This window comes from Bidens hawaiensis, unplaced genomic scaffold (genome assembly GCF_021521415.1).
Source record: "Bidens hawaiensis isolate Kalapana, Puna unplaced genomic scaffold, B.hawaiensis_p1.1 tig00003752_1, whole genome shotgun sequence".
In the NCBI taxonomy this organism is placed as follows: domain Eukaryota; kingdom Viridiplantae; phylum Streptophyta; class Magnoliopsida; order Asterales; family Asteraceae; genus Bidens; species Bidens hawaiensis.
The window spans coordinates 437,620-465,094 of NW_027491215.1; the positions used below are offsets into that span (position 1 = coordinate 437,620).

Sequence of the window (27,475 nt, forward strand, 5' to 3'; positions counted from 1 at the left end):
TATATATTTCCTTGGGTTTGGAGGTAAATGGATTTCATGGATTCGAGCTTGTTTAGTTTCTATTAAGGCGTCTGTTTTGATTAATGGTAAAGAATTTCAATTGGAAAGAGGTCTTAGACAAGGGGATCCATTGTCCCTTTTCTTTTTATTATTCCAATGGAGGGGCTCCGTGCGACTATTGAAGACAACGTTCAGGTGGGTTCGTATTCGGGTGTTAGAATTGGAAGAGGTGAATTAGTTCTTTCTCATCTCTTTTATGTGGATGGCATTATTTTGTTGGGTAAGTGGTCGATTGGTAGCTTGCAAAATATCATCATGGTCCTTAATTGGTTTTTATATATCCTCGGGTCTTAAGCTTAATTTCCATAAGTCTAGTCTGTTTGGGGTGGGAGTAGAATAGTATGAGGTTATGTCTTTGCTGATATGGTGGGATACAAAATTTAGAAGATTCCTTTTGTGACATTCGTCAATTTCGGATCTCGATTCATATTCATTTTGTAAACTTTTATTATGTAAACCAACCCGTTTTGTAAACCGAAACCTTCAATATAATAAAAATGATAGATTTTATGTTACATTATTGTTTTATACTAGTCAGGTCTCAAAAACACCCTTTTCAGTCCCTAAAATGGCCTTAATACACTTAAAAACAACTCCGGCGGCCAAAACTGCCAATTTTGAAAGTTATGAATTTCCACCAGGTGAATTTAGTGCCGCGCTAAGGTCAAAGGGCAGAGACCTTACCGCCACGCTAAAGGCAGCCTGCACCATCTCATTTTTTTGTTAGTTTTTAAGCAAACATGTGACTTAAACCATCCCATTTTCATACAAAACCCTTTATGCTTGACCATTTCAACTTACCCTATATAAACACCACCATTTCTCTTCATTTCCCCTGCTAAAACTCCAAATTCTCTCTCAAATTCAAAGATCTGAAGGTTGTTTTCTTAGTGTTCTTAAAGGTTTGACTTCCAAAAATCAAACTGAGTTTAATTTTTCATTATAATTAACTTATGTAGTCTTACTAACACTTGTTTATGGTTGTACAACATATATAATATACACCCCTTGTTACCTTTGGTAGTTATTCTCCGGTTCCGATCGGTGAGGTTTCGGATCTTGTAAGGCAATGCTTCATGGAGAACTTCGTATTCTTGATATATATATATATATATGCGTATATAACTTGTTTATACATACTAACCATGCTTAAATTCTGCTCATTTTAGTTTATTTAGAAGTTCCATGGTTATGGGTTTGAGGGTCTATGCTTCGGTTTAACCGTAAACCGAACTTTGCTTAATAGTTTTAGTTAAATACTTGTTTTAAACATGTTTAATGTTGGATCTCAGTTTATAAAACCATTTTTTATGAGTTCCATGGTTATGGGTTGGTAGATTCTAAACTTGGTCTTAACCCGAAACTAGATCCGAAACCGTAAACCGAACTTTTGTTTAAAGACTTTATTGTTAACTTTTGGTTGTAAAACTTAAGTATTTTCATTTGTACATTATCATATAAGTTCTTGGATATTTGGGCATGTGGAAACCATCTATGAACTTATTGTGAGATGGAAACCGAATCGATCCGATTTTTACTCCCTTAAGACACACAAGTGTGTTTTTAGCTATCAAGACTTGTATCTTTCTTTAAAAATAGTTTACAAACTGATTTTAATTATTTTCTTAAGTACTTGGAAATGTTGGATCCAACTTGATCTCATAACAAAGTTTGAACCGACAAAACCGAACACTCGCTTAACGTACGTTGTTAGTTTTAAATCAATAGATCTACATACTTGGTTAAGTCTTACTTAATTTTTACGAGTTATCTCATAACATTTAATATTTTGAAAAGTTGACTTTGGGTTTGACCAATTATCAAGACCCGAACCAACAACCCGAACACTCGTTAAAACCCGTTTTATTATCTTTAATCCCAAGGGACTTGCATTCTTGCATTTTACCCACCTTATTACTTAAGATAGGTTGAGTAAATATTAAGGTTAGATACTTTAACTCGGTTTCGAGCAAACTCACATTTTAAAGGGTTATTATTATAAGTTATTAAATAGTTACATTTTAAACCTTGAACTTTAAATTGTTTACTTTTCGCAACAATTATTTTGTTTAAAGACCTTTAAGACAACCTTTCTAAATCAAGACTTTCTTTTATTTAGGCTTCATACGTTAAACTCGTCATTCCGGCAAATCTCCAAATTATCATCTTTCAAGTTTATTATTTGAACGTGAGTACTTTCATACCCTGTTTTCTATCTTTTATTTTGGGGTGACATTTCATCTTATCTAAACTAAATATTTTATACTTGGGTCTTAAACCACAAACGTTATTGTATACTTTACTTAAATACTTGCTCGATTTGGTGTTCTATGATTATATGCCTATGTGTTGATCGCTTTTGGTTGGTTGATCTATAAATCCTAGACTACTTGGCATCCCCTTGTAGCAAGGTTTCGTTAACGTAATGCAATTAATGATAACTATAAAATCCTAGACTATTTGGCATCCCCTTATAGCTAGGTGTCGCTAACGCAATTCTATTAGCGATTTTATCCAAATTATTGCTTTTATTTATTGTTTCGTATACGAGTTTTGTGGCTATTTCTTACTATATATATATGCTCAAACTTATGAATTGATGACCAACCTTTGTGTTGATAAACTTTATTTTATGAAATGTTACAAGTTTGCATCTATGTTGATTATGGAGCTTGTGGAGAAAACGTCACAAATACCTTTAGGATATTAGTGAAATGAACAATATTTGATTTGCTATGTTTTGTGATATCTTGTTATGACTATGTTATGAATATTCGTTATGTGACATTTTCGATGTTGTGAAATGAAATGAGTTGTTAAATATTGTCGCTTTAATTAGTGTCATGTGCTTATGGGCAATTGTTACACCTCGACATGTTCCGCCGCATTTGGTAGGGGTGTGACACCTTTTACTTATTTTGGCCTTCCAATTGGAGCTAAGATGAATTCTTCTCAGGGATGGGATTTGATTTCGGAGAAATTCAAGAAACATCTTTCTAAATGGAAAACTAATTTGTTATCAATCGGTGGTAGATCAATTTTTAGTTCGTCAGTTCTTGAGTCCATCGGAAATTATTATTTATCTATGTTTCAACTTTCGGTCACAATTAGAAAGAGACTAGAGGCTATGAGGGCAAGATTTTTCTGGGGAGGAAATGATGAGGTTAGGAAAATTCTGTGTTAAGTGAGACATGGTTCTAGCCGATAAACCTAAAGGGGGGGTCGGGAATAGGAAGCTTATCGAGTCTTAATCAGGTTTTTCTTTATAAGTGTAGGTGGAGGTTTGTTTCAAGCATAAATTCTATATGGGTTAGAATGATTAAAAGTATTTATGGAGATATTCTAGATAACATAGGGGTTACTGAAGAGTGATACTAGTAGGGTTCATAGAAAAGGAATGTAGGCAAACATTAGTCAAGCAATTATTAAGCTTCATAAAAAAGACACTATTCCAATTTTTTCGATGATAAAAAAGTGGGGAATGGGAAAAAGACCTTATTTTGGAAAGAGGTGTGGCTAGGTGACAATGCTTTATGTGTATGATATCCTAGACTCTTTAATCTCAAAGTTCAGAAGGAGGTTTTAATTGGTGATCATATTATCACTCCATGTTTCGAGTGTGATTGGAGACAGGAGCCTTGAGGAGGGGTAGAGGCTTCTCAACTAACCGAGTTATGTAGGGAATTGGGTAATGTTCGAATCTCTTATTCGGGTGATAAATGGAAGTGGGACTTGAAAGATGAAGATGATTTTTCAGTTAAGGGAGTGAAAAATGTTATAGATCGGTTGACTCTACTGGATGCCCCTCACGCTACTAGATGGAACAAGACGTTGCCTAAGAAGGTGAACATTCATGCATGGAGGTTATTGTTGGACCACATTCCGACTAGACTTAACTTATTCAAGAAGAGGACTGGATATACCGTCTATTATGTGCGTATTGTGCTTCCCTTCAGTTGAGACTGTAGAACATATTTTTGGCGAATGCAATATTGCTCAACGTGTGTGGTGTGGGATTGGGAGAGGGCTTAATGTTTCGTTTCAAGTTCCAAGAAGTCCGAGATTGATCTCAAGTTGGTTGGATTCAAATCATTTTACCAAACCAAAGAAGAACTTGACTTAAGCTAAAATCTTTACCACTTGGTGGAGTGTGTGGAGAGGGCACAATAAAACTATTAATGGGAGTCGTGATGGAAGTAAAGAGTTGTTTCTTGATTTCTAAGATTTCCATGTCTTTTTTATGGTATTCTAGACGTAATGGTAAACGTATTTCTTTCCTGATTAGTGGTCTGCTAACCTAGTTGTTTCTTGTTTTATAAAGTTTGTCTTTGCAAAAAAAAAAAAAAAAAAAAAAAAAAAAAAAAAAAAAAAAAAAACCATACATGTGAGGATTGATACATAGTTCATTTTCAACAACAAGCTGGTGAAAATTGACAAAGTGATTAGATATATAAAGGTGCTGAGTTTCTCGTAGATTAAAAATATGATGAATCTACATTGAATGGGTGGAAATCTTTTGGTTTGTAGTTTGTAATCGTTGTTGTTTTTGGCCCCTGCCTTGCTACTGTCTCGATAGGAAGGGTCTTCGCTGAATGTTATTAGAAAAAAAAGAAAGAAAGAAAGAAAGAAACAATGTAATATTGTGAAACAAGGCTAATAGCTAAAGAATAAGAGAAGACATGTAAGGAGAAAATGGAGAGATTTTATTACTAAGGTGTGTATTACAATAAGATACAATGATATGTATATATAGGAAAAGATTACTTGGAGAAAAAGCCAAATCTATATTAGGTATTGATAACCATAATAATATATATTTATAACACTTCCCCTTGGTTATCAACTCAATACGTTTGGATATGCTGCCTCATTAAAAACATTGCTAGGAAAACCCAGTTGGACAAAACCATAGCTAAGGGAAAAAGAGTGCAGCGCGTATTGTCTCCCCCTGATTTATATATCATTTAAAATGGTAAATATCGATCTTCTGTCCCAAAACTTTTGTAGTCAATCATTTGTGTCTTCGTCCCTTGACATTTGAATCTTTAAGTTGAATAATGTTGTATGATCTTCACGTGAAAACTTCTATTGCTTCATCTGGTAAACACTATGATCCTGTTGTGTTTCTCTGCATCAACAAGACTAACCAAACTTGTTTTGATGGGTTAGTAAAATATAAACACATATCTTTCATACCTGAAATACATGTTTTAACCTATTCCGATGTTTCCTAACAAGACACATGCTGATAAATATAAATAAAGAAAATAATAATCATATATAGATAACAGTATGACATAATGCACATATGCATTTAATAATGGTATTTTCGAACCGATAATATTTCATATTTAGATAAGAAATGATATCGAGTCATTGTTTGACATCCTTTAACGTGCTAAATATGATTAAACTTGTCCATGATAAAATGTCTCAACATTTTCTAGATGCACTTTGATATTTATAAGCGTATAATTACACATCTACTCGAACTATAAGTCGAACAATAATCACACTATGTCAAGGTCTTTCAAAAAGAATTTTCTCTTTAAAAGCTCATAAGTTTCTCTTGGTGACATGTACATCATTGTAAACTGTGATTATAATGACATTTTAAGAGTGAAATTTTGATAAAAGTATGACTAATTATATCCAACTCATCTCCCTCTTTATCAAAATATCTCTTGATTTGTGTCAAACTCAATTTGTATAATTTAGTCCAAACGTAATAAGCATAAATCCATGCATTCACCAATCCATCATGGACTTCTTTTTAACTTGACGAATATGCATACGCATTCACTTTTCCAGGATTTTTGTTGCATAAACTTGCACATTAACATATCATTTTGTATCACATATCAAAAATCCATATTGTACAATCTCTTTGTTTATTGAGATATTGTACTTATCACGTACATTATCTTCTATGTGTATGCTTATTGATGCACATATTCAATTAATTTTTCAAGTATTCAATTACCTTAGGAAACTCTTCAGGAGTTCCATTTATTTTCAACATATTCAATAATCGTAAAGTATTAAAAATATGAATCTATACACAACAATCATTGTGTTCTCGAGAACTTACTTTACATAATTTGATAATTCAAATCCTTCATAGATTTTCTTGTAAACTCTCAGTATCAACTGAATAACAATATTTATTGGACGCATGTCAATTCTCTCTTCATATTACCAGACTGTTAGTTATCGAAAAATCATTGCTTCCACCATCGGAGAATGTGTCTCCTCATATTTTATCATGGGTCTTTGAAAAATCCTTGTGCCATCAGTTTTGCCTTATATCACTTGATGAATTTTCATAACTCATATACAAGACCCGTTTGTATCTAACACATTTTACAACTTTAGTTTGTATGGACTGCTGGTACAACAAACTTTTTGTTTTTTAGAGAATTCAATTCTGCCCTGTTTGCGTCTTTCCACTTTGGCCAATCATTTTTTATAGGCAGATTTAGAATCTTGATCCTCATCATCATTTCAAGCGCTAATTATATATATAAATGAAAGTATAACGACGTCGACTTTATTTCGATTCCATATATCTTTATAGACATGATACAATAATTTATTGAGAACTATTTGTTTTCAGGTACCTAAGGTTCTTTAAGAACCATCATGTCAAATCTCATTCAAGAGACCTTTTACTGCACCTCGACTTGACCATCTTTATTACTTGCTCCAATTTTCGAGGAAATTTTACCTTTGGAACCGATTAATCTACCACGCTACAAGCGTGCATTAGAATTATTATCAATATGTGTTTGTCATTCCGGGACTTTTATTAATTGGAGCATAAGCAGTTCGTATAGGTGTCTTAGCTAGACACACTCTTTTGGTCAGTGAATCGTCTGGTAATTCATTCGTTAATCTTTATTCATGAATTATCCTTTGAACTTTTAGTTCATATAATTTAGTTTGAGGATCAATGATAATTCATGCCAACTGCTTTATATATCCCCCTAATGTTGGGAATGTTGATTCACTAAAGTGAAAACTAATGAGCCATAAGCAAATATCTCATTAGTGGCTCTAAGTATATAATCATAAATAATACCGACATAAATTCCCAACTTCCTCTGTGACCTTATCTTTGTGTTTTATGGTGGATTAATTTCAGTATATAACACACATGAAATATTAGATGAGATTTGCTTGGTTACTGACCAAAAACCAATTATAATGAGGAGGAAGTATCATAACTTGTTGGCTTGATGTGAATTAGTTTCTAAGACATGTAAAATCATATGTACTCAAATTCAAACATGAACCTTTGTTCTCGTGATAATTTCCTTTGCAACCAATTATAGACGTTGAGTAGTCGTCTTTAACAAAACACTTTATGTAAGAACATAATCTATTATGAAGTTCAACACTTATTCAAATTATCATTATTAACTTGGGAATCAAATTCATTATTATACCAATATGGAATAATACGCTTGCTAGCTTATTAGCTAAGTCATTGATCATGCAAACATCAAGTTGCGATCTTGATAACCATTTAGACGATGCATCGATTTTCAAAACACTAAATGGTATCATGTTAGGATATGTGTATCCTTTTCTCAATTCCATAACATCTAGGGATTCACACCCTCTTTCATTGGTAAATAAATGGTTTCCCTTGAGAGCAATATTATATGTATAATTATTATGAAGAATCTTTTGGTTACTCAATAAATTTCACATCATTGACTCGGTGTGGTCTAACCGGTCGTACCTTTAGATAATCATGATCCATAAACTTCAGGTTTATAATCGTATATGTATTATGCTTCTTAATTGCAAGACTATAAATATGAGATAACATTGTATTATCGTTTCAAGCGATTATGTGATTCACTTTTGTATTTTGATATTTTGTTCTCATATGATCATTCTTATTGCCACTTGTGGTGGTCCGTTTTATTGTTAACATGACCATTATTATAACTCCAATGGGCAAGCTAATTCTTAGCATGATCGTCATTAAAGTTTCTCAATTACATCCATAATCACGAGGTCAATGTATGGTCACATTCACTTAAGGGAATGAAGTGAAACTAAACTAGTTTCATGGTTCTTCATTATATACTCAATCACATGAATGTGAAATTATTTCAAAATATATGTTTACCCATAAAACCAATCTTCTTCCCTTATAAAAGGAGAGACGATTTTGTGACAGACTCATGTAAATTTAAATGACCTGCTACAAACTGATCGATAATGAAATTTATGGAGTTGGACACTATGAGTGTATTATCTAAGCATATTTGTATATTTTTCATGAAAGTGATAACCATAACTCTGGTATTTATTAGCTTTATCCTATAATCTCCATACAAATATGCAATAGCTTCTAAAAGATATTTTTAACAATAATATACTACAAAGATAATACCATCATAAGTATTATAATGGTTTTAAACAAAATTGCAATAGAAATAATTTTCTAATAAGAACTACTAGATTAGACATCATACTATTCTCATTTCTATCAACATCAAATATATGCCTTCTTAAAATATTTTGATTTCATGAAGGGCAAAACTTATGTATGATAAAAGGCACTAAGAAATCATACATCTTGAATAATAAATTGTATTTATATACGTATAAGGATTAACTTAGTTTTTACATAGATCATGTTTATAACATGCAACCAAAATCAAATCAATAGATAAAGTTCTAACTTTTAGTGCATAAAAGGATACGTGACTTTTAGTTAAACCAAATGCTTCAAACTTTATAAGAAAACATGATCAACCAAAGAAAAAAAAATCTAAAGAGATGGATACTAGAATGCAATTTACTTGCAAATCACTCAATATTTTAATATAAAAATATAGTTAAACAGTTAATATAAAACTTTATACTCTTTACAAAAATACTACTAGAAGGTTACAATCTTTTGTTTTCTGTTTGTAATTAAAAATCACCATATGCAACTTGATTTGTTCAATATAATGAAACCATTTAAAGAAAACTAAATTAATCAATCGTGTTGTGCAAATGTAGTTGAAGTTTATCGTGTATATACGTCCAACATCTAGCAATCTTTCTTACACATTTAAATGCAAATTCACATTTATCTTTTAATATCATGGAAATAAATTATCCAAATAAAATATGTAATATTTACTTCTCTAAAATGTAAATAATTCCATTTTCATAAGCTTGTATACATAGAACTAAGGATTATCACCAACAATATTTTATGACATAATCGATATTGGTAATATCTCGTTAATAACAATAAAATTTTAGGCATATCACACTTTCTAATCAATTTATTATATATACTGCCTTATAAAATTTATGCAGTTTATAAGGTTGACTCATAAACATTTACTATACAAAAAAAAACTTAAAGTGGCAAAATAAGATTAAAATTTTATATTATATTAATAAACTGGATTGATATGTATACGCAAAAATTAATATGAATTACGAGATCCTCTTTTGATTTCTACTATTTATTAAATTGGCGGTACTTTTATGCCAATAACTAATTATAAACCAAAATTAAACAAGTGTGGTTTTTTAACAATAGCAATAAAATCCTTTTGAATCACATAAGAACACCGGTTGCATATGTGATGACCAACAATAACTATGAATCTTTATTAATTAAAGCTTGTGTAACAACTTGTTTGTCAAATTAAAAAAAAACTAATCACGTTTAATCTACTTCTTGATGCCAAAATTTATTCCCCAAATCTCAAGTCAAAATTCATGGCAAGATTTTAATAATCGGTTTCCCATATATTACCCAGAAAACAAATTTCATAAATTAATAATTAAGTATGTATATATTGTTACCTTTTTGTAGAACGTAGCAAGTCAGATGGTCGTCTCCAACAATTACCAGAAATTGAAAAGCTACTTGCCCCATTAGATCAACTTGTTGAAATCGAACTCGTTGAGAAACAAAAATAAATTAGGGTTGTTGGAGAGAGCACTCTCGTGCTGATAACGTATTGTGAAACAAGCCTAATAGCTAAAGAATAAGAGAAGACATGTAAAGAGAAAATGGAGAGATTTTATTACTAAGGTGTGTATTACAATAAGATACAATGATATGTATATATAGGAAAATATTACTTGAAGAAAAAGCCTAATCTATATTTGGTATTGATAATCATAATAATATATATTTATAACATGTAAGCATTTAATGGTAAAGGAGAATAGGAATATTTAGCTTTAGCCCATACTTAAAAGATTTATTTATATTTATACTCCTCTTGAGTATTTTAGTATAGGGACCAACTTTTGGCATATTCCGTACTTTTGTCCTTGCGAATGTAGCCCTTAAACTAATTTGTATTTACTCAATAAATTATCAAAAACAGCTTCGGGAGTTTTGTCTTGTAATCTGACACCGCATGTTGGTCGTGTTTGGTTTGATACTGTTCACCCTCACCGATTCATTCTTTATTAATCATCATTTCTTCAAACTCATCATCTCCACCTGGAAATAATAATTATACGTCCTCGTCTTCATTCAAAACCCTACTCTCCATACTCACCGCCTGTGGTGGTGGTGGTTCTAATCATGTCACAGAAGCGGCAAAAGCACGATTACACCACGCCGGAGGAACATCATCAACAACAACATGAACATGAACATGAACATGAACAAGATCGAAAACGCCCTTCTTTTAAAAGGTAAGTCCCATAAAACCCTAGCAAGCTTGCTTACCCTAAGATTTTATTCAATATGTTTTGGTTGATATATGTTTAATTGTGGACTCTTGGAGATTACGAACAAACAAACAAACAAACAAACAAACAAACAAACAAGCAAGCAAACAAAAGTACTATACAAACTAACATGTGACATATGAATCAAAACATTAGCAAAACAAAAGGTACTGGAAATTAATAATAATATAGTATATGTTTAAGTTATGTTTTCTTTCTTGATTTTTACAGTGCTGTGCTGGAGGTGATGAAGTTTTGTACCATTCACAAGTATGTTGAGCCTGTTTTGGAGCCATTGATCCGACGAGTGGTACGCAAAAATGTATCATGTGTGTTAAACTTAAGTTTATGTAAATCTTGTATTTGCTTATTATTGTATGATTCTTGTATATATTGGTGTCTAGGTGAGAGAGGAAGTTGAGGTGGCACTCCAAAAACATATAGCTAAAATGAAATGGTAAGGTGTACATATGATTCCGGCCCATTTTATCTCTTCACGGGTCAAACGAGTTAAATCATAAATTAGCTTAAAAGAAAACGGATCATGATATATAAGTAGCCATAGTGCATATGTACATGTGAATGTTATTGTAACCTTTTCTTTATATAAAACCATACTCGATCGGCACATAAATTATTTTGTAAAAAAGTTCAAATGTTTACATGACCTAATCCGTAATTAGGATTAACACGTGTTGCTCACACAGGGATAATGAGGATGAGATAGAATCTACCTTACAAAGAAAGTTTAAGTTAGAGTTCTTAACTGCTTTGTCCCTTCCGGTTTTCACTGGGGCCCGTATTGAAGGAGAAGATTGCAACATTCTAAAAGTAGCATTAATCAATTCCCATACGGGGAAAACAATTTTGACTGGGATTGAATCATCGTCAAAGGTGGAGATAGTGGTTCTTGAGGGGGATTTTGGTGATGACATTGGTGACAATTGGACACTTGAAGAGTTTAATGCTAATATTGTTAAAGAAAGGCGCGGGAAAAAACCTCTTATTAGTGGAAACTCATTGTTGAATTTAAAAGACGGGGTAGGTCTAGTTGGTGATCTTTGTTTTACAGATAATTCGAGCTGGACGAGAAGCCGTAAATTTAGGTTGGGAGCTCGGGTTTTGGATAATGTTGATGGAGTTAGAGTGAGAGAAGCAAAGACGGAGTCGTTTGTTGTCAGGGATCATCGTGGGGAATGTAAGTGTTTTTGAATTAGCCCATAAAGAGTCGATTTGGGTTGTCTTTTATCTCAAACAGATCAAATCATCAAGCAAATAAAAAGGATAGCTAAAATTGGAACGGGCCACACGGGTTGAAAGTAAATTATAGTCTATTTTCACGCCTACATCATTTTATTTGAAGATTTAGGTTATTATTGTAGTTATGATACTGCTTTCTTAACAACACATTAGCTTTTTCAATGTGAAATTTTGATGGCCCGTTTTGTCATATATAATGTGTCTATAGTGTTAGCCACCCATCTTTCCATCTCTAGTATTTAACATTTTGGTACAACAAAAGGTTACAGCATGTCATTTTCTGCAAGTGTACTACTTTGAACAATCATTATGAATGAAAATTATATACCTTAATTTACCTTCTGCAATCATTTATATTAAAAAATCTAATATGTGATTTTTATTGTTTTTTAGTGTACAAGAAACACCACCCGCCTTATCTATGTGATGAAGTATGGAGACTCGAAAAAATCAGCAAGGATGGAGCATTTCATAAGCGTTTAAACAAAGAAAATGTCAAAACCGTGAAAGATTTCTTAGTTCTTTTCTTCCTAGATCCTACAATGCTTCGACATGTAAGTTTTTTTTTTTTTTTTTTACTGTTTTGCTCATTAAGAGTCTTCTAATAATGATTGAAACTAGACATGGTCGATTATTTTTTTTACTGTTTGGACCCGTCTACTTATGAACTGGTCGATTTGTGCCGATTTAAATTAGATATGACACTTATTGTAATTATCTTATGCAAATACTAATTTAAGATTATTTACCACCTAAAACCTTTTGACTAATTTATGAACACTGCAGATCCTGGGCCCTGGTATGTCTACTAAAATGTGGGAAGTTGTTGTGGAGAATGCTACGAGATGTGTGATCGATGACAACAGATTGTACTTGTATTGCCCTCAATCCCAGAAAAAAGATGGTGTTGTATTTAATGTTGTGGGACAAGTTCTTGGAGTTCTTGCAGATTGCAAGTATGTTGTTTCTGATAAGCTCTCGGACACTGAAAAGGTTAGTTTGTTAGTAATTAAATTCATAATTAGCTGATAAACTGCGAGAGAAGTGTATTCGACCCCTTCACTTACTAACGGGTCAATTTGGGTCATGTTATATCTCTGGAGTCAAATGGATAGAAACAGCTAGAAGGAAAATGGAATGGGTCACCGGTAAAAGGAAAAGGGAACGGATAGGGGTGTAAAACTAGCCTGGGCCCGAGCTTCATTTATCAAGCTTGAGTATGCTCTCGAGCCTAAATGAGCCTTTTATCATACAAATTTTATTTTATATATTAAATATTTATTTACATAATAATTGTTATTATATTTGAAATTTTAATAAGAATACCTACATAATATATATTATGTTATATATAAAAATTATAATTTTAAATATATAAATAAATAATTATAAAAACATATAAATAAGTTAATAAATATAAACGAGTTGAGCTCGAGCTTTAGGAATAGAGATTGAAACGAGCTTAGCTCAAGCCCGAGCATTCGTAAGTTAAACGAACCAAGCCCGAGCTTAAACAAACTCGGGCTCGGCTCATTTACTCCCCTTGATGGGCCAAACAGGTAAAAGGAAGAGTGAACATGTCAAATGGGTCGAAAGTCCAAACTGTAATTTTAATTTGTAAAATCTTGGAATATTATATAACTATGGTGCATATTACGATTACGAAGATTATTTTATGTAGTTTTTTTCTATAAAGGTGATTTTTAGCAAAAGAGAAATAGAAAATAATAACTACGGTTGGCTTGCGAGTCGCAACCCGATTGATAAAACTTATATTTTACATGTTTGGCCGGCTAATAAGTAAACGGGCCGGGCTCATATTTCAAACAAATTACTGAACTCTACTCTAAATTCCATATTCAGACAGAAGCCCACAAATTGGTATTACATGCATTTCAAAACTTGGACAAAGTTCTTCCCTATGACGATGAAGCGTCGTTTAAAAACAGTATCTGTTCTTTCACCGAAGATTTATACCCGTTACACTTACACACCCAAACAATGAGCCAAAATCCTGAAGGCAATACTAACCCGGTTCCAAAAGGCCGGTTTAATTACCCCCTAATGAACCCGCCATCCCCAGATATCATCCGGCCCGGCTTGGGCGAGTATGGCCGGGACCCCATTGATGTGAGATTTGATCAACCGATGGACTTTGAATGCCGAGTGGATAATACCTTTATTTGTGACCCGAGCTCATCTATGCATCTGCAGTATCTGGGTGGTGATGGTGAACTGCAATGTGCAGTTGACCGGTTTTTGTTTCCTTGTTCGGCTATGGTCAAAGCTCAGAGGAGATGGAAGATCGTGTCGAGTGTTGTGAAATGGTTCTCGCTTATGCTAGCAATACGGAAAGGGGATGTGTCGTCAAATGATCATATGCGGTTATAGAGAGACAGACATAAGTTCAGTTTCAGGATTCGGCCGGTCCACTGGTCAATGATTTGGAAATTGGAATACATGAAACAGCTTTAGGTTGTTTGTTGAAGACCTTGGTCAAACTCAGCTAATCATCACCGAAAGAACTTGGTGTCGCGAGGTGGTACTGGTTTTCATGTTCATAGTGGGAAAAGTTGTTTTTTAAATTTTATTTATGTAGCAATTGTTGCTTCAAAAATTCAAACTGCATGGTTCGGGATTGTTATAGTCGAATTATATCATTGGGTTGGATCTTTTTTCGGGTTTGTTAAGTTTCTTGCTTTCAATTTCTAGCCATACACTGGGTCTTTAGGATATCATATGTTATAATAGAGTGAATTACATAGTATAATTCGCACCACCATTGCTTGACCGTAAATGAATTGTAAATTTACACTATATTATAACAAAGGAAAATTCAGAAAAATTTTATCAGTCTTTGGATGTTGGAGAATTTTTACCAACCGAAATTAATCAAATTTCAATCATGATATAGAATTTAGGATCAACAAATACATACACACAATGACCAGTGTCCAGATTCAAACTCATTTTAAAAGTCCCTACTCCTTTTGGCTTATTGTTGGAAGCGTTTGGTTTTTACTCATACACGGAATACCATAAAAATAAAATGCTTACGGCATTACAATCTCCCTCTCTTCCTTTTTAATTCAAAGGCATATTTTAGAAAATTATTAGTAACATAGTGTTATAGTTGATGTCTTCGTCAAGTAACGATATCGTGGACATGGACTAGCAACTAAAACCATGTTTGCGAAAAACTATTCTGGATATCAAATTGTGCTATGGATAGAATAGAACCCGTGTTAGAACTTAAAAGTAATCCACCAAATTAGATGCAAATCTTGATGGTTAAAATACGGTTATTTAGTTCTTGTGTTTAAGTTTGGATTTATAAAAATCATGGGTATTTAGGCTTCATCTGTTTGTGTTCACTGTGGTATACAAACCCTTCTGACCTTTTACCCCGCTTGACCAGATCATTTCGCTAGGTATAGGGACCAGTGGGCAACTTGAACAAACTCTAGGGCTAAACAATTTCTATATACACCACACTTAACGGGAAACAAAAATAATATGTATAGGTATATGTTTAAGACCAGTTAGAAAGGGGGGGGGGGGGGGTTTGGGGGGTTGATGGTTATGTAATATCTTATGTATCACATCCAAAGCACAATGCCAATGTGGGAACTCATTCATTTGTACATATTGCTTTGAGTGTAAAACGGTTATTTAACCGCCTGCATTTATCTCCCCGCTACTTCTAATAATATTTTATGCACCACATGCGAGTGCACTATGCGATATTGCGATTCTCGCGGTTTCGAGCATACTAAAACGAACGTGGGGATTCAAACTCATGGAATCTACTATTATCGTTTACTACGAAAATCTTTGTTTCTTGCGAGCATGAGAACCATGGAAACTTTTGTTTGGCAAGATTATGGTGAATCTTACAACCAAGAACAACTTCCACAATCTTTTACAGGACCGGTTTTCCTCTAGTTCAAGTCGCAGGGAAGTACAAAGACCCTCGTACTCGCGATAAACCTCATCATTAAGTTCGGGTAAGAACTGATGGTACGGATCTTGATCATCATGAAGCAGGGTGTTTTTAAGGAAACGATTGGAACGTGCATCGAGTTGGCCCTTAGTAAAGCGATTTACACCCCCCCAGTTCTTAAATGCAGAAATTACCAACTCCTTGGCAAATTCCTGCTACCACATATACACTATACAATTAGAGGTGGTAATATGATAAAGAAAGCATAAAAAGCTACTTTTATGAATGATTAGGGTGTCAGATATTAATTAATTAAAGAATTCATTGTATGGTATTTTGAAGAAAATGATTTAGAAGATTTTATACATCTGGGAAACTTTTGACCCATTTTACCTGTCAGAAATAAAACACTCTTCATAACTAAATAGGCCAACTCTAATTAGAAAAAAAAAGGATATTGTAATGTGATTCTAGTGATTGGATGAGAAGCATACCTTTTGGGTCTCTTGGAGTGTATGTTTGGAAAGAAATGAGTCCCCATGGTACAATCCCAAAACATCACCCGAGACTCTGAAAACAACTTCAGTTGTTTGGTCAGCACTAGAACGGTACGTAAGTATAGCTTCACATTTTCGAGCATGATCCACAGTTTCCTCAAAGTTTTTTGCTTTTGTGCACGCTCCACCATAAAATATCTAAAAAAAACCCAAGTAAATATTTCAAGTATAGTGGGGGGGGGGGGGGGGGGGTAGTACGGTCAGCAAAAGGGAAAGAAATATAATATCAAAGTTACCTCCTTGAGACATTGAGGTCGTAAAAATAGGTGCAGAATAAAATCTCCAACCGTTCCGATACCTGCATTGATTAACCTTCCTTTTATAGGTCCCTTTCTGTCGATATTATTTAATCGCCATACACGTCATCCAGAGATGGAATGGGATGCTTCTTGTTTTCTGCAAAATAATTCTCATTAGATAGTTCATTTTAGATATTACATATTGATAGTTTATTTGACATCTAAATATAGATAAAGGTTTGCTCACCTTTATCGCGAATATCTTTGATAAGGAAGGGCTCTGTATGTGCATCTTTAACATGAACCCCGTCAAAGTTGTCCACAAACTTTGCTTGCAGCCTAAGGTTGGGCGTTTTCGTCCACGCGCTCTCATGTGCAAACCAAATCTTAGGAAGATCAACGGTACCTTGTAGAAGATTCACAGGAAATTTAGTCACATAAATTCATTTCCTCCATTGTGGCTAACAAGTTTGCACTCAAATTCATTTCTTCCATCCTCAGCTTATGCTTTAATAACTACTATTTCAACTTTCCCAAAGGCTTCAGGCCCTGATTTCACTTCTTCCTCTGTTTGACTGTCTACTAAGGTCACAAAAACAGGCATGCCACCTATGCATTCTATGTTGTCCCCGGTCCACAAAGAGGAAATGTTGTTTGAGATCCTTAACTCTAAATTTCTTCCTAGTACAGAATTGTTGGACCTATTAATTGATAAGCAAACCTGTAATGAAAAACTTGATAATTCAACCTTTTACTGTAAACATAGATTGCACTCACCTGTGCGTCGCCTCCTCGTCACCATCTAGGCAGGGTTTGATGTTCCAATGATACGGACAAGTAAGTATTTGTAGAGAGTAGGATGGTGACAGATTCACCTTCCACGCGTCTTCCTAGTAATTGCCAATACCGGTTTTAACTTGAACTAAGATGTGCGAGTCATTCTTTCCGTCTCTTCTTGTCATTTTATATTATTATTATTATTTAATAAAAATACACACTACAAATTTTAAATATTATATATATATATATATACTATATTATAATACATATAGGAATTGCAAAAAGATAATTTGTCAAAAACTCTTAAAATTAAGAGTTTTACAACTCCTATAGCATATGTTACAACCCACAAGCTCCCTGGCTCCAAACAACAACTTTCAAAACCCTAAGGGGGTGTTTGGTAGAGGGATTTGATTGGGGAGAAATGGAATTAGAAATATTTCTTTTGTTTGTTTTCCACTTTTCATTTCTATTTCTCTTTCTATTTCTCTAAAACTAGAGAATTCCATTTCTCTTTAAAACAAAGAGAAATCCATTTCTCAGCAGCCTCCTCATAGCATGTCACCACCTCGTCTCCGGCCACCACCTCGTCTCCGGCCACCACCCCGTCTCCGGCCGCCACCTCGTCTCCAAGTCTGCAACCGCCACCTCGTCTCCAAGTCTGCAACCACCACCCCGTCTCCGCCGTTCGCAGTGGTGAACACAGAGATGGTAACCGGTTGTAGGTTGCAGGTGGTACGGGTGAACGGAGATTAGGGTTTCAAGTGGTGGTTCGTGGTAGGTTAGGGTTTTCAGATGGTCGGGTGATTGTGGTCGCAGGTGGGTGACAGTGGTGGTGGAAATCGGCGGTGGTCGCAGGTGGCTTCTGATTATCATCATCATCATCGCCACCACAACCACCACCACAAAATCTCCAAAGAGGCAGTGATGACAAATCTGAGCCTCCTTTTTCTATATCTTATGTTCCAAAAATTTGAATCTTTTTAATTTCTTGTGTACTGTGGTTGAAGAAGGGGATTTGGTGGCGGCAGCCGGTGGTGGTGGGCTGTGGTTGAAGAAAGGGCTGTGGTGGTGGTGCTGGTGGTGTGGGGCTGTGGTGGTGGGGCTGGTGGTGGTGGTGGGGCTGTGGTGGTGGGGCTGTGGTGGTGGTGCTGGTGGTGGTGGGGCTGCGGTGGTGAGTGGTGTCAGGTTGGGTGGAGGTGGGGTTGGGTATGGAAGAGTTCTCTGTTTATTTTCTCGTGTACCAAACAAGAGAAATGATTCTCATTCTCCATACCAATTCTCTTTCTCTACAATTCCATTTCCATTTCTATTTTCTTTCATTTTCCATTCTCTGTACCAAACACCCCCTAAGGCTCCATTTCAAAATTCAAACTCTGCATTTACTCTTTTCTTTGCCGCTCACGACCACCACTATACCTTCCATCTCTTTCTTTCACTTTTGTTGAGCGATCTCAGAGAAATAGACGAGGGAGACGGATCAGGTACTGAACAGTTTCCGGCTGGTCATCGACGTAGCCGTTGCTCTGAAATAGATAGAAGCCTTGACGACCATTGCGACGGTTTCGCAAGGAAAATAAGTATTTCCGGCTCAACCTTGATGAACAGGTGATCTAATCATCTAAAACGCATGATTACACAGATGTAAATTTTCAATTTTACAACCTTGCAATTACTAATTACCGTGTTATTACTTATTAGCAGTTACAAAATGTTAGGGTTCTCAATCTTGCACTTTGTACAATTTTAAGTTTAAAGGAGATCTAATTTCTATGTAACTGTTGAAAAATTGCAGCAGGTTCTAGCGGTGGTGTCTGCAATTGAGCGAAAGCATGAAAAGGAATTTGCTTCATTGACATATAGTTACAAAAGTTTGCACGATGAATGGATTTTTGAGTGAAGGTTTGTTTGTATGTTATCCTTTCATTTCATTTATAGGGAATTTATGTTAACGTGTAGTCTGAATATCTACTCATTGATATAGAGTTTCATTATGCTCTACAAATAATATTTTCATACGGTGGAGTGGGAATTCGTAAGATTCAAATGAGCTGGCTGCAAAACGGGTCGGTGTTATCTGCCTTCACATTTTTATTTCCCTCTTGACATTGTGTTATTTTAGTATTCAGGTTTAATTGGTTTATTGTAGCTTTCTAACCTTGATAGGTGCAATTGAAGCAGGATGAGTGTTTTTTTATTGTAGGTATGTCACAACAACTTTGTTTGTTATTCTTATTACTTGCATAAATGTTGTGACCCTTTTATAATGTAGTTTATTCTTATTTATGCATGTGTATTGATATTGATATTGATATTGATATTGTGGACCTGCGGTTAATCATATCAGCAAAGATGTTTAAACAGAAACATTATTGTGTTTTCAGATGTTGCAGGCGTCTCTTAAAAAGGTGAAGTATGTGCCTTTTACCTCTTTTCTTTCAAAATTGGCTACCATTTTGCTGTTTCTCATGTGTTTACTGTTTTCAGATGTTGCAGGCGTCTCTTAAAAATGATTATGAAGCTGCTCCACATGATTAACAAGTGTGTTTTTTTTGTAATGGCAGTTTGTAGTGTGTAACATCCCAAAATTTCGAATAAAAACATTTTAATTGTTTTAACGGAAAGGTTCACCTGAATTAGCAAATAATAAATAATAATGCTAGTGAGATAAGTAGGCTAATTAGATGGAGATAAATATATACCAAAAAGGAAATATGGGCCTTAGGTCCATGGGCTTAAGGGAGTATAAATACCCCTTAAACCCTAAGGGGGTGTTTGGTAGAGGGATTTGATTGGGGAGAAATGGAATTAGAAATATTTCTTTTGTTTGTTTTCCACTTTTCATTTCTATTTCTCTAAAACTAGAGAATTCCATTTCTCTTTAAAACAAAGAGAAATCCATTTCTCAGCAGCCTCCTCATAGCATGTCACCACCTCGTCTCCGGCCACCACCCCGTCTCCGGCCGCCACCTCGTCTCCAAGTCTGCAACCGCCACCTCGTCTCCAAGTCTGCAACCACCACCCCGTCTCCACCGTTCGCAGTGGTGAACACAGAGATGGTAACCGGTTGTAGGTTGCAGGTGGTACGGGTGAACGGAGATTAGGGTTTCAAGTGGTGGTTCGTGGTAGGTTAGGGTTTTCAGATGGTCGGGTGATTGTGGTCGCAGGTGGGTGACAGTGGTGGTGGAAATCGGCGGTGGTCGCAGGTGGCTTCTGATTATCATCATCATCATCGCCACCACAACCACCACCACAAAATCTCCAAAGAGGCAGTGATTACAGATCTGAGCCTCCTTTTTCTATATCTTATGTTCCAAAAATTTGAATCTTTTTAATTTCTTGTGTACTGTGGTTGAAGAAGGGGATTTGGTGGCGGCAGCCGGTGGTGGTGGGCTGTGGTTGAAGAAAGGGCTGTGGTGGTGGTGCTGGTGGTGTGGGGCTGTGGTGGTGGTGCTGTGGTGGTGGTGCTGGTGGTGGTGGGGCTGTGGTGGTGGGGCTGCGGTGGTGAGTGGTGTCAGGTTGGGTGGAGGTGGGGTTGGGTATGGTAGAGTTCTCTGTTTATTTTCTCGTGTACCAAACAAGAGAAATGATTCTCATTCTCGATACCAATTCTCTTTCTCTACAATTCCATTTCCATTTCTATTTTCTCTCCTTTTCCATTCTCTGTACCAAACACCCCCTAAATCTTTCCTTTTCCATCCATCTTATCCATAATATTCCCTACACCTCCATAAAACACACACAAACGTTCCATTTGCGGTCGTGAGAGGAAAAGGAAGATCCGAGATCAAATCAATCCTTTTATTGATAGATCTTTGGTATACAAGCTATATACAAGCTACAAGTTCATAACCGAGCTAGACCGTGACCTTACTAGCGATTAAAGGTATGTTCTTGGTCCTAAAGTTTACGTTTTTATGAACGGTTTGCTATGAAACTTAACCCTAGAGTAGATCGGGTCTAGATGTTTCATAAAGTTGCAAACTTGATGATAAAAATGGACTTAATCTATTCATTAGCTAAGGATCTAGCTAAAATGGGTTTAAAACCGATAAAGCTTTAAGCTTTAGACCTAAAACGGGATAAAGGTTTAAACTTTGTACCTATAATAGACTAGATCTTGATGAAGGACTACTAACGAGTGTAAAACGATTATGAGTAATGATAATAAAAGGGTTAAAGGTCATGATTTGAGCCATAGAACAAATTGGCTGGGCAAGGTGGGAACCTAAGGTAGAAAAACAAGTCGAGCTGGGGGTTTTCGGCCAACAATGAAGATCCTTGGGTATATTTTGTGGTTCTCGGCCATCCGGACAGTCAAAAAAAGTTCTCGGCCATGTGGTTCTCGGCCATGTGGTTCTCAGCCATGTGGTTCTCGGCCATGTGGTTCTCGGTCATGATGTTCTCAGCCAAAAACACGGTTCTCGGTCAAACTGGGGATTTCTGCCTAGAGTTCTCGGCTGACCCAGTTTCTGTTTGGGCCTGACCCTAGCAGGGCCTAAGCTTTAATAGATAGTTGGGCCTGGCCTAAACCCATAACCCATCTAACAACAAGCCCAACATAGAAGATGCTTAAGCTAACTAAATAACCCACTTAATTAAGTATACGGATGATTAACACACACACACACACATATATATATATAATTAACAGTTAGCCGTGCTCAACTAAAGAAGGGGATTACGATTAACGGCGAGCGCAACCGAATCCAGGTGAGTTTCTAGCCCCATTTCCTTGTTATGTTTTCGGGGCTGTGTGCGTACTCGATGTGAATGTTAATACACTTACCATAAATGGTAAGTGTATGTCTTAATGACGAATGTGATAGTTATGAATGTATGCTTGACAGTACGTGAACGACCTTCGGGTATTGCACGTACTGTAAAGGCAAGAATAGTGTAGTATGTATGATATGTGTATGTGAATAAGGAGGTATGTATGCTATGATATGTATGATATTAAATGTATGGATGTGATAATGGTGATGATAATGAAAGTTAAGATAAGGTTAAAGGGTTGCATACCCTAATAATATATGCGAGGGTTAACGGGTTGCATACCCTAACAATATATGCGAAGGTTAAAGGGTTGCATACCCTAATAATATATGCGAAGGTTAAAGGGTTGCATACCCTAATAATATATGCGAAGGTTATAGGGAGAAATGCTCTTTATAACGAAAGGTATGAATATGAAAGAAAAAGAGTAAGTAAGTAAGTAAGTATGTATAAACGAAAGTATGAAAGTATGGGGTACGTATGAAAGTATGTAATTATGAACTTGTTGTATGTTGTATGATTAGCTAGAACTCACTCAGCGTAGCTGACTATTAGTATGCACGCAGGTGAGTAGAATGAGACAGCTGGTTTGAAGAGGGACACATGACAGATGAATAAATAAGCTGGCATCTGAAGATGTAATTGTTAATGTTTGAACTAAAAAACATGTTTTAAGCTATGTTTTAAAGACAAGTTTTGAATGTTTGTATTGACTGTTGATGTTTTATGTTATTCCGCGAAGGTTTTAATTAACTCTGATATTTAGAACTATGTTTATGAGTAAATTCAACGTCCAAATGTGAGGCACTGGTAACGGGGCCTTACAAGTTGGTATTAGAGCAAAGTTCGAGAGATTTAAGCATCTTACGTGCTTAGACTCGAACAGAGAATGAGATTAAAGTAAGAAAAGAAAGAAGATGCCAGTTCAAGAATGCCATGTATCACTCAAGCAAGCTCAGAAAGGTAAAGTATGTGATTAATTTCACATGTAATGTAGAATAATGTATGAACGCTAGCTTAATTGTTAGGGATAGGAGTATATGATGATATGAACTGTTTGATTGTTTAACTGTTTAATGTAGAACCATCACAAATAGACTCATAAAGGGAAGTGTATAGGACACAGAAAGTAACGTGATCATCTAATCATAGCTGGCCACTGTTATTACCTGTTAGCCTTACTATCCTTGTATTAAATAGTTCCTTGAGTGATGACGTTTGTGTTTCCCTCTTTAGAATACGATATCTGGAACGGGAGGACATGTGGGAGCGGGAGGTCGCACTGGACGATGTGGCAGGCCTCGTTGTGCCCAGCAACCTTCGGTTGAGACAACTTCCAACACCAGAGATGAAGGGAGTGCAGCTGGAGGAGGTCCTGTCAACAACGAAGGGGTTCAATTGGATCCCGCAATTCAGGCAGCTATTGTTCAAGATGTAGCCACTGCTGTGAAGAATATTACTCCGGGAGGGTCCGCTGGAAGCCGTGAAAGAACTGCTGGAGGGGCAGGTGGTGATAGTAGGAGAGATGAGGAAGAAGAGAGGGAGGCCTCGAGTGGGGTTAATTCTGTGAAAGCCGGTGACGGGAAAAGAGGCCGAGGTGGGTGCAACTATAAGTCCTTCAAGGGTTGTGACCCGCCGAAACTGACTGGTTTAGGAGACGCAATCGCTACCCTTCAATGGATAACCGCCATGGATAAAATTATTCGAATCAGCGAATGCCGTCCCGACCAAGCTGTCGGTTACGCCACCCAATCCTTTGGTGATAAGGCGATGTACTGGTGGGAATCGATTGAGCAGAGGGAGAGTCCAGAGGAAATCAAGGCTATGAAGTGGGAGGATATGAAAGAACTAGTTATGAAGAAATTATGTGCTGACGCCGAGGTTGAGAGGGCGGAGATGAAGTTCTTGAACTTGAAAGCTAGGACGATGACACATCGTGAGTATACCACCGAGTTTAACCGAATGTCTAGGTTAGTGCCTGACATGGTTAACACTGAGGCTAAAAGGATCAAGTTCCATATGAGGGGATTGCCACAGAGAGTCCGCACGCTAGTCAGGACGAGTAAACCTGCCACCTTTGACTCTGATGTCGAGCTTGCAGATATGGTTTATTCAGACCTGGCTGAGGATGATATTGTGGTGGAAGAAGAGAAGAAGGATAAGAAGTGGGTCAATGTCAAACGACCCGGTACTCAGTTGTGGAACTCCAAGGATAAGAAGCAGAAAGTGTGGGAGAAGAGATCGTGCAAGACGTGTGGTAAGATGCACGGTGGCGAGTGTAAGTGGGGTAATGGATCAGATGTTTGTTTTAAGTGTGGAAAGGCGCATGGAGGAGAGTGCAGAGTGGGGTCAAACGCCTGCTATAAGTGCGGAAAGGTGGGGCACTATGCTCATGAGTGCAGCGAGAAGCCGGCGTGTTTCCGGTATGGTAAGACGGGCCACATGGCCAGAGAGTGTACTGAAGCTGGGGGAAGTGGGAAGAAGGATGTTGAACCGTCAAGGCCAAAGACGAGGGCCTACATGTTGACCCAAGAGCAAGTCAAGCAGATACCATATGTCGTGACAGGTACGTTTCTAGTAAACGGTATTTCCGCTTCAGTATTATTTGATTCAGGAGCGAACAAAAGTTTCGTAGCCACACCCTTTACTAAATTAGCTAAAATGAAATGTTGCCGAGTGTCTAAAACTTTTATAGTAGAAACCGCTAGTGACACTTCGGTTAAAATAATAAAAATGGTTAAGGACTGTAAGATCGAATTAGAGGGACATGAGTTCCCTGTTACCTTGTACGTAATGACCTTAGGAGGGTTCGATGTGGTTTTGGGAATGTATCGGTTGTCTGAGTACGAAGCTCAGACAGTATGTAAGAGTTGGATAATAAGGTTAAAGTCCTTGGATGGTAGTGTGGTGACGGTTTATGGTGATAAGGAAAGTTCTGGGCCTAACGTCATTTCGATGATAAAAGCCGAGGGATTGTTAAGGCGAGGGTGCAGTGCCTACCTGGCGTACGTTGTCAACGCTACAGCTGAGATAAAAGAATTGAAGGATGTTCCTATAGTGCGAAATTACCCAGAAGTATTCCCTGAGGATCTTCCGGGGTTGCCGCCGGAGCGAGAGATAAAATTCTAGATAGATTTAGTACTAGGAGCCCAACCCGTCGCGAAAGCACCTTACCGACTAGCACCGTCCGAGATGAAAGAATTAATGTCCCAACTGCAAGAACTCCTCGACAAAGGTTTCATAAGGCCAAGTGTTTCCCAGTGGGGCGCACCTGTGTTGTTCGTGAAGAAGAAGGATGGAAGTATGAGAATGTGCATAGACTATCGCGAGTTGAACAAGCTTACGATAAAGAATAGATATCCTTTGCCAAGGATTGATGATCTGTTTGACCAACTACAAGGTTCAAGTTGGTTCTCACGGATAGATCTCAGATCAGGCTATCATCAGTTGAAGGTGAAAGAGGCAGACATCCCTAAGACAGCGTTTCGGACGCGGTATGGACACTACGAGTTCCTCGTAATGTCATTTGGTCTAACGAATGCTCCCGCAACATTTATGGACATGATGAATAGGGTGTGTAGGCCAATGTTGGATAAGTCAGTTATCGTCTTTATCGACGATATATTGATTTATTCCAGAAGCGAGTCTGATCATGCTGAGCATCTGAGAGAGGTATTGGAGACTCTGAAGAAAGAGAAGTTGTACGCTAAGCTTTTAAAATGTGCATTCTGGTTACGAGAAGTGAAATTCTTAGGTCACGTGATTAATCCTGAAGAGATTACCGTGGACCCAGCTAAGATTGAAGCGATAACAAATTGGAAGACTCCGCAGAATCCAACTGATATACGAAGCTTCTTGGGGTTAGCTGGCTACTATAGGAGGTTCATCGAAGGTTTCTCCAAGATAGCCGAACCGTTGACCGGTATGACCCGAAAGTCGATAGTATTCAGTTGGGGTAAGGTTCAAGAAGAAGCTTTTCAGGAGTTAAAGAAGAGACTCACGCAAGCTCCAATCCTTGCTTTACCCGATGGTGACGAGGATCTGGTTGTTTTTACCGATGCTTCGCATCGTGGGTTGGGTTTCGTGTTGATGCAACGAGGAAAAGTGATAGCTTACGCGTCTAGACAGTTGAAAGTTCATGAGAGTACTTACCCGACACATGATTTGGAGCTAGCAGCAGTAGTGCATGCTCTTAAGATTTGGAGACACTACCTGTATGGTACTAAGTGTACCATCTACACGGATCATAAGAGTTTGAAATATTTCTTTGAGCAAAAGAACTGAATATGAGACAGAGAAGGTGTTAGAGTTGATTAAAGATTATGATTGCGACATTAAATACTATTCTGGTAAAGCTAATGTGGTAGCTGACGCGCTAAGTCGTAAGAATGAGGAAGTCATTGCAACAGTGAAGTTATACCAGCTGATTATGAATTCGAGTCTTTTTGAAGAAATCATCAAAGTACAGTCAGAAGTGTTAGTAGATGAAGGGTTAGTGAAGAAAGAGAGAGTTTACGGCCAGCAAGATGAGTTGATGGAAAACACTCATGGCGTTAAGACTAGATTTGACCGTATGTGGATTCCACGCCATGGAGATCTTAGAGGTCGAATCTTAGATGAAGCTCATAAGTCAAGATACTTGATTCATCCTGGAGCTACAAAGATGTACCAAGATTTGAAAAGAGACTACTGGTGGCCAGGAATGAAAAATGACGTGGTGGATTATGTTAGTAAGTGCTTAACTTGCTTACAAGTCAAAGCCGAACATCAGAAGCCTTATGAAAAAATGCAACCGCTTGAGATACCTGAATGGAAATGGGAACACATCACTATGGATTTCATAACTAAGCTACCTCGTACAGCTAAGCATCATGATACCATCTGGGTGATTGTGGACCGTTTGACCAAGAGTTCTCACTTTCTGCCTATACGAGAGGCTATCTCGTCAGAAACGTTAGCAAGCTTGTTCATAAAAGAGGTTGTATCTAAGCATGGAGTACCGTTATCAATCGTGTCTGATAGAGATACACGGTTTACTTCGAGGTTTTGGAAGATGTTCCACGAAGCTATGGGAACGAGATTGAACATCAGTACGGGGTATCATCCTCAAACCGATGGGCAGTCTGAAAGGACGATCCAAA

General features: G+C 36.7%; 1 protein-coding gene and 1 pseudogene across 2 annotated transcripts in view; one reads left to right on the forward strand and one right to left on the reverse strand.

The window, feature by feature from the left end:
- Positions 1-10,367: 10,367 nt before the first annotated feature.
- LOC143624258 (calmodulin-binding protein 60 A-like) lies at positions 10,368-14,427 on the forward strand. Its single transcript, XM_077094972.1, has 7 exons — positions 10,368-10,740; positions 11,008-11,086; positions 11,181-11,233; positions 11,484-11,974; positions 12,430-12,590; positions 12,823-13,029; positions 13,900-14,427. Exons 1-7 carry the CDS (start codon positions 10,628-10,630, stop codon positions 14,425-14,427), a joined length of 1,632 nt encoding a protein of 543 aa, XP_076951087.1. The 5' UTR covers positions 10,368-10,627.
- Positions 14,428-15,735: 1,308 nt separating this feature from the next.
- Positions 15,736-27,475, reverse strand: part of LOC143624259 (calmodulin-binding protein 60 A-like) — a 54,793-nt pseudogene continuing 43,053 nt past the window's right edge. Inside the window, exons 2-6 of the transcript XR_013152076.1 lie at positions 17,553-17,665; positions 17,023-17,476; positions 16,773-16,932; positions 16,474-16,674; positions 15,736-16,191 (exon numbers count right to left, since the gene is read on the reverse strand). The product of XR_013152076.1 is annotated as a calmodulin-binding protein 60 A-like (transcript). The remainder of the gene's footprint in view (positions 16,192-16,473; positions 16,675-16,772; positions 16,933-17,022; positions 17,477-17,552; positions 17,666-27,475) is intronic.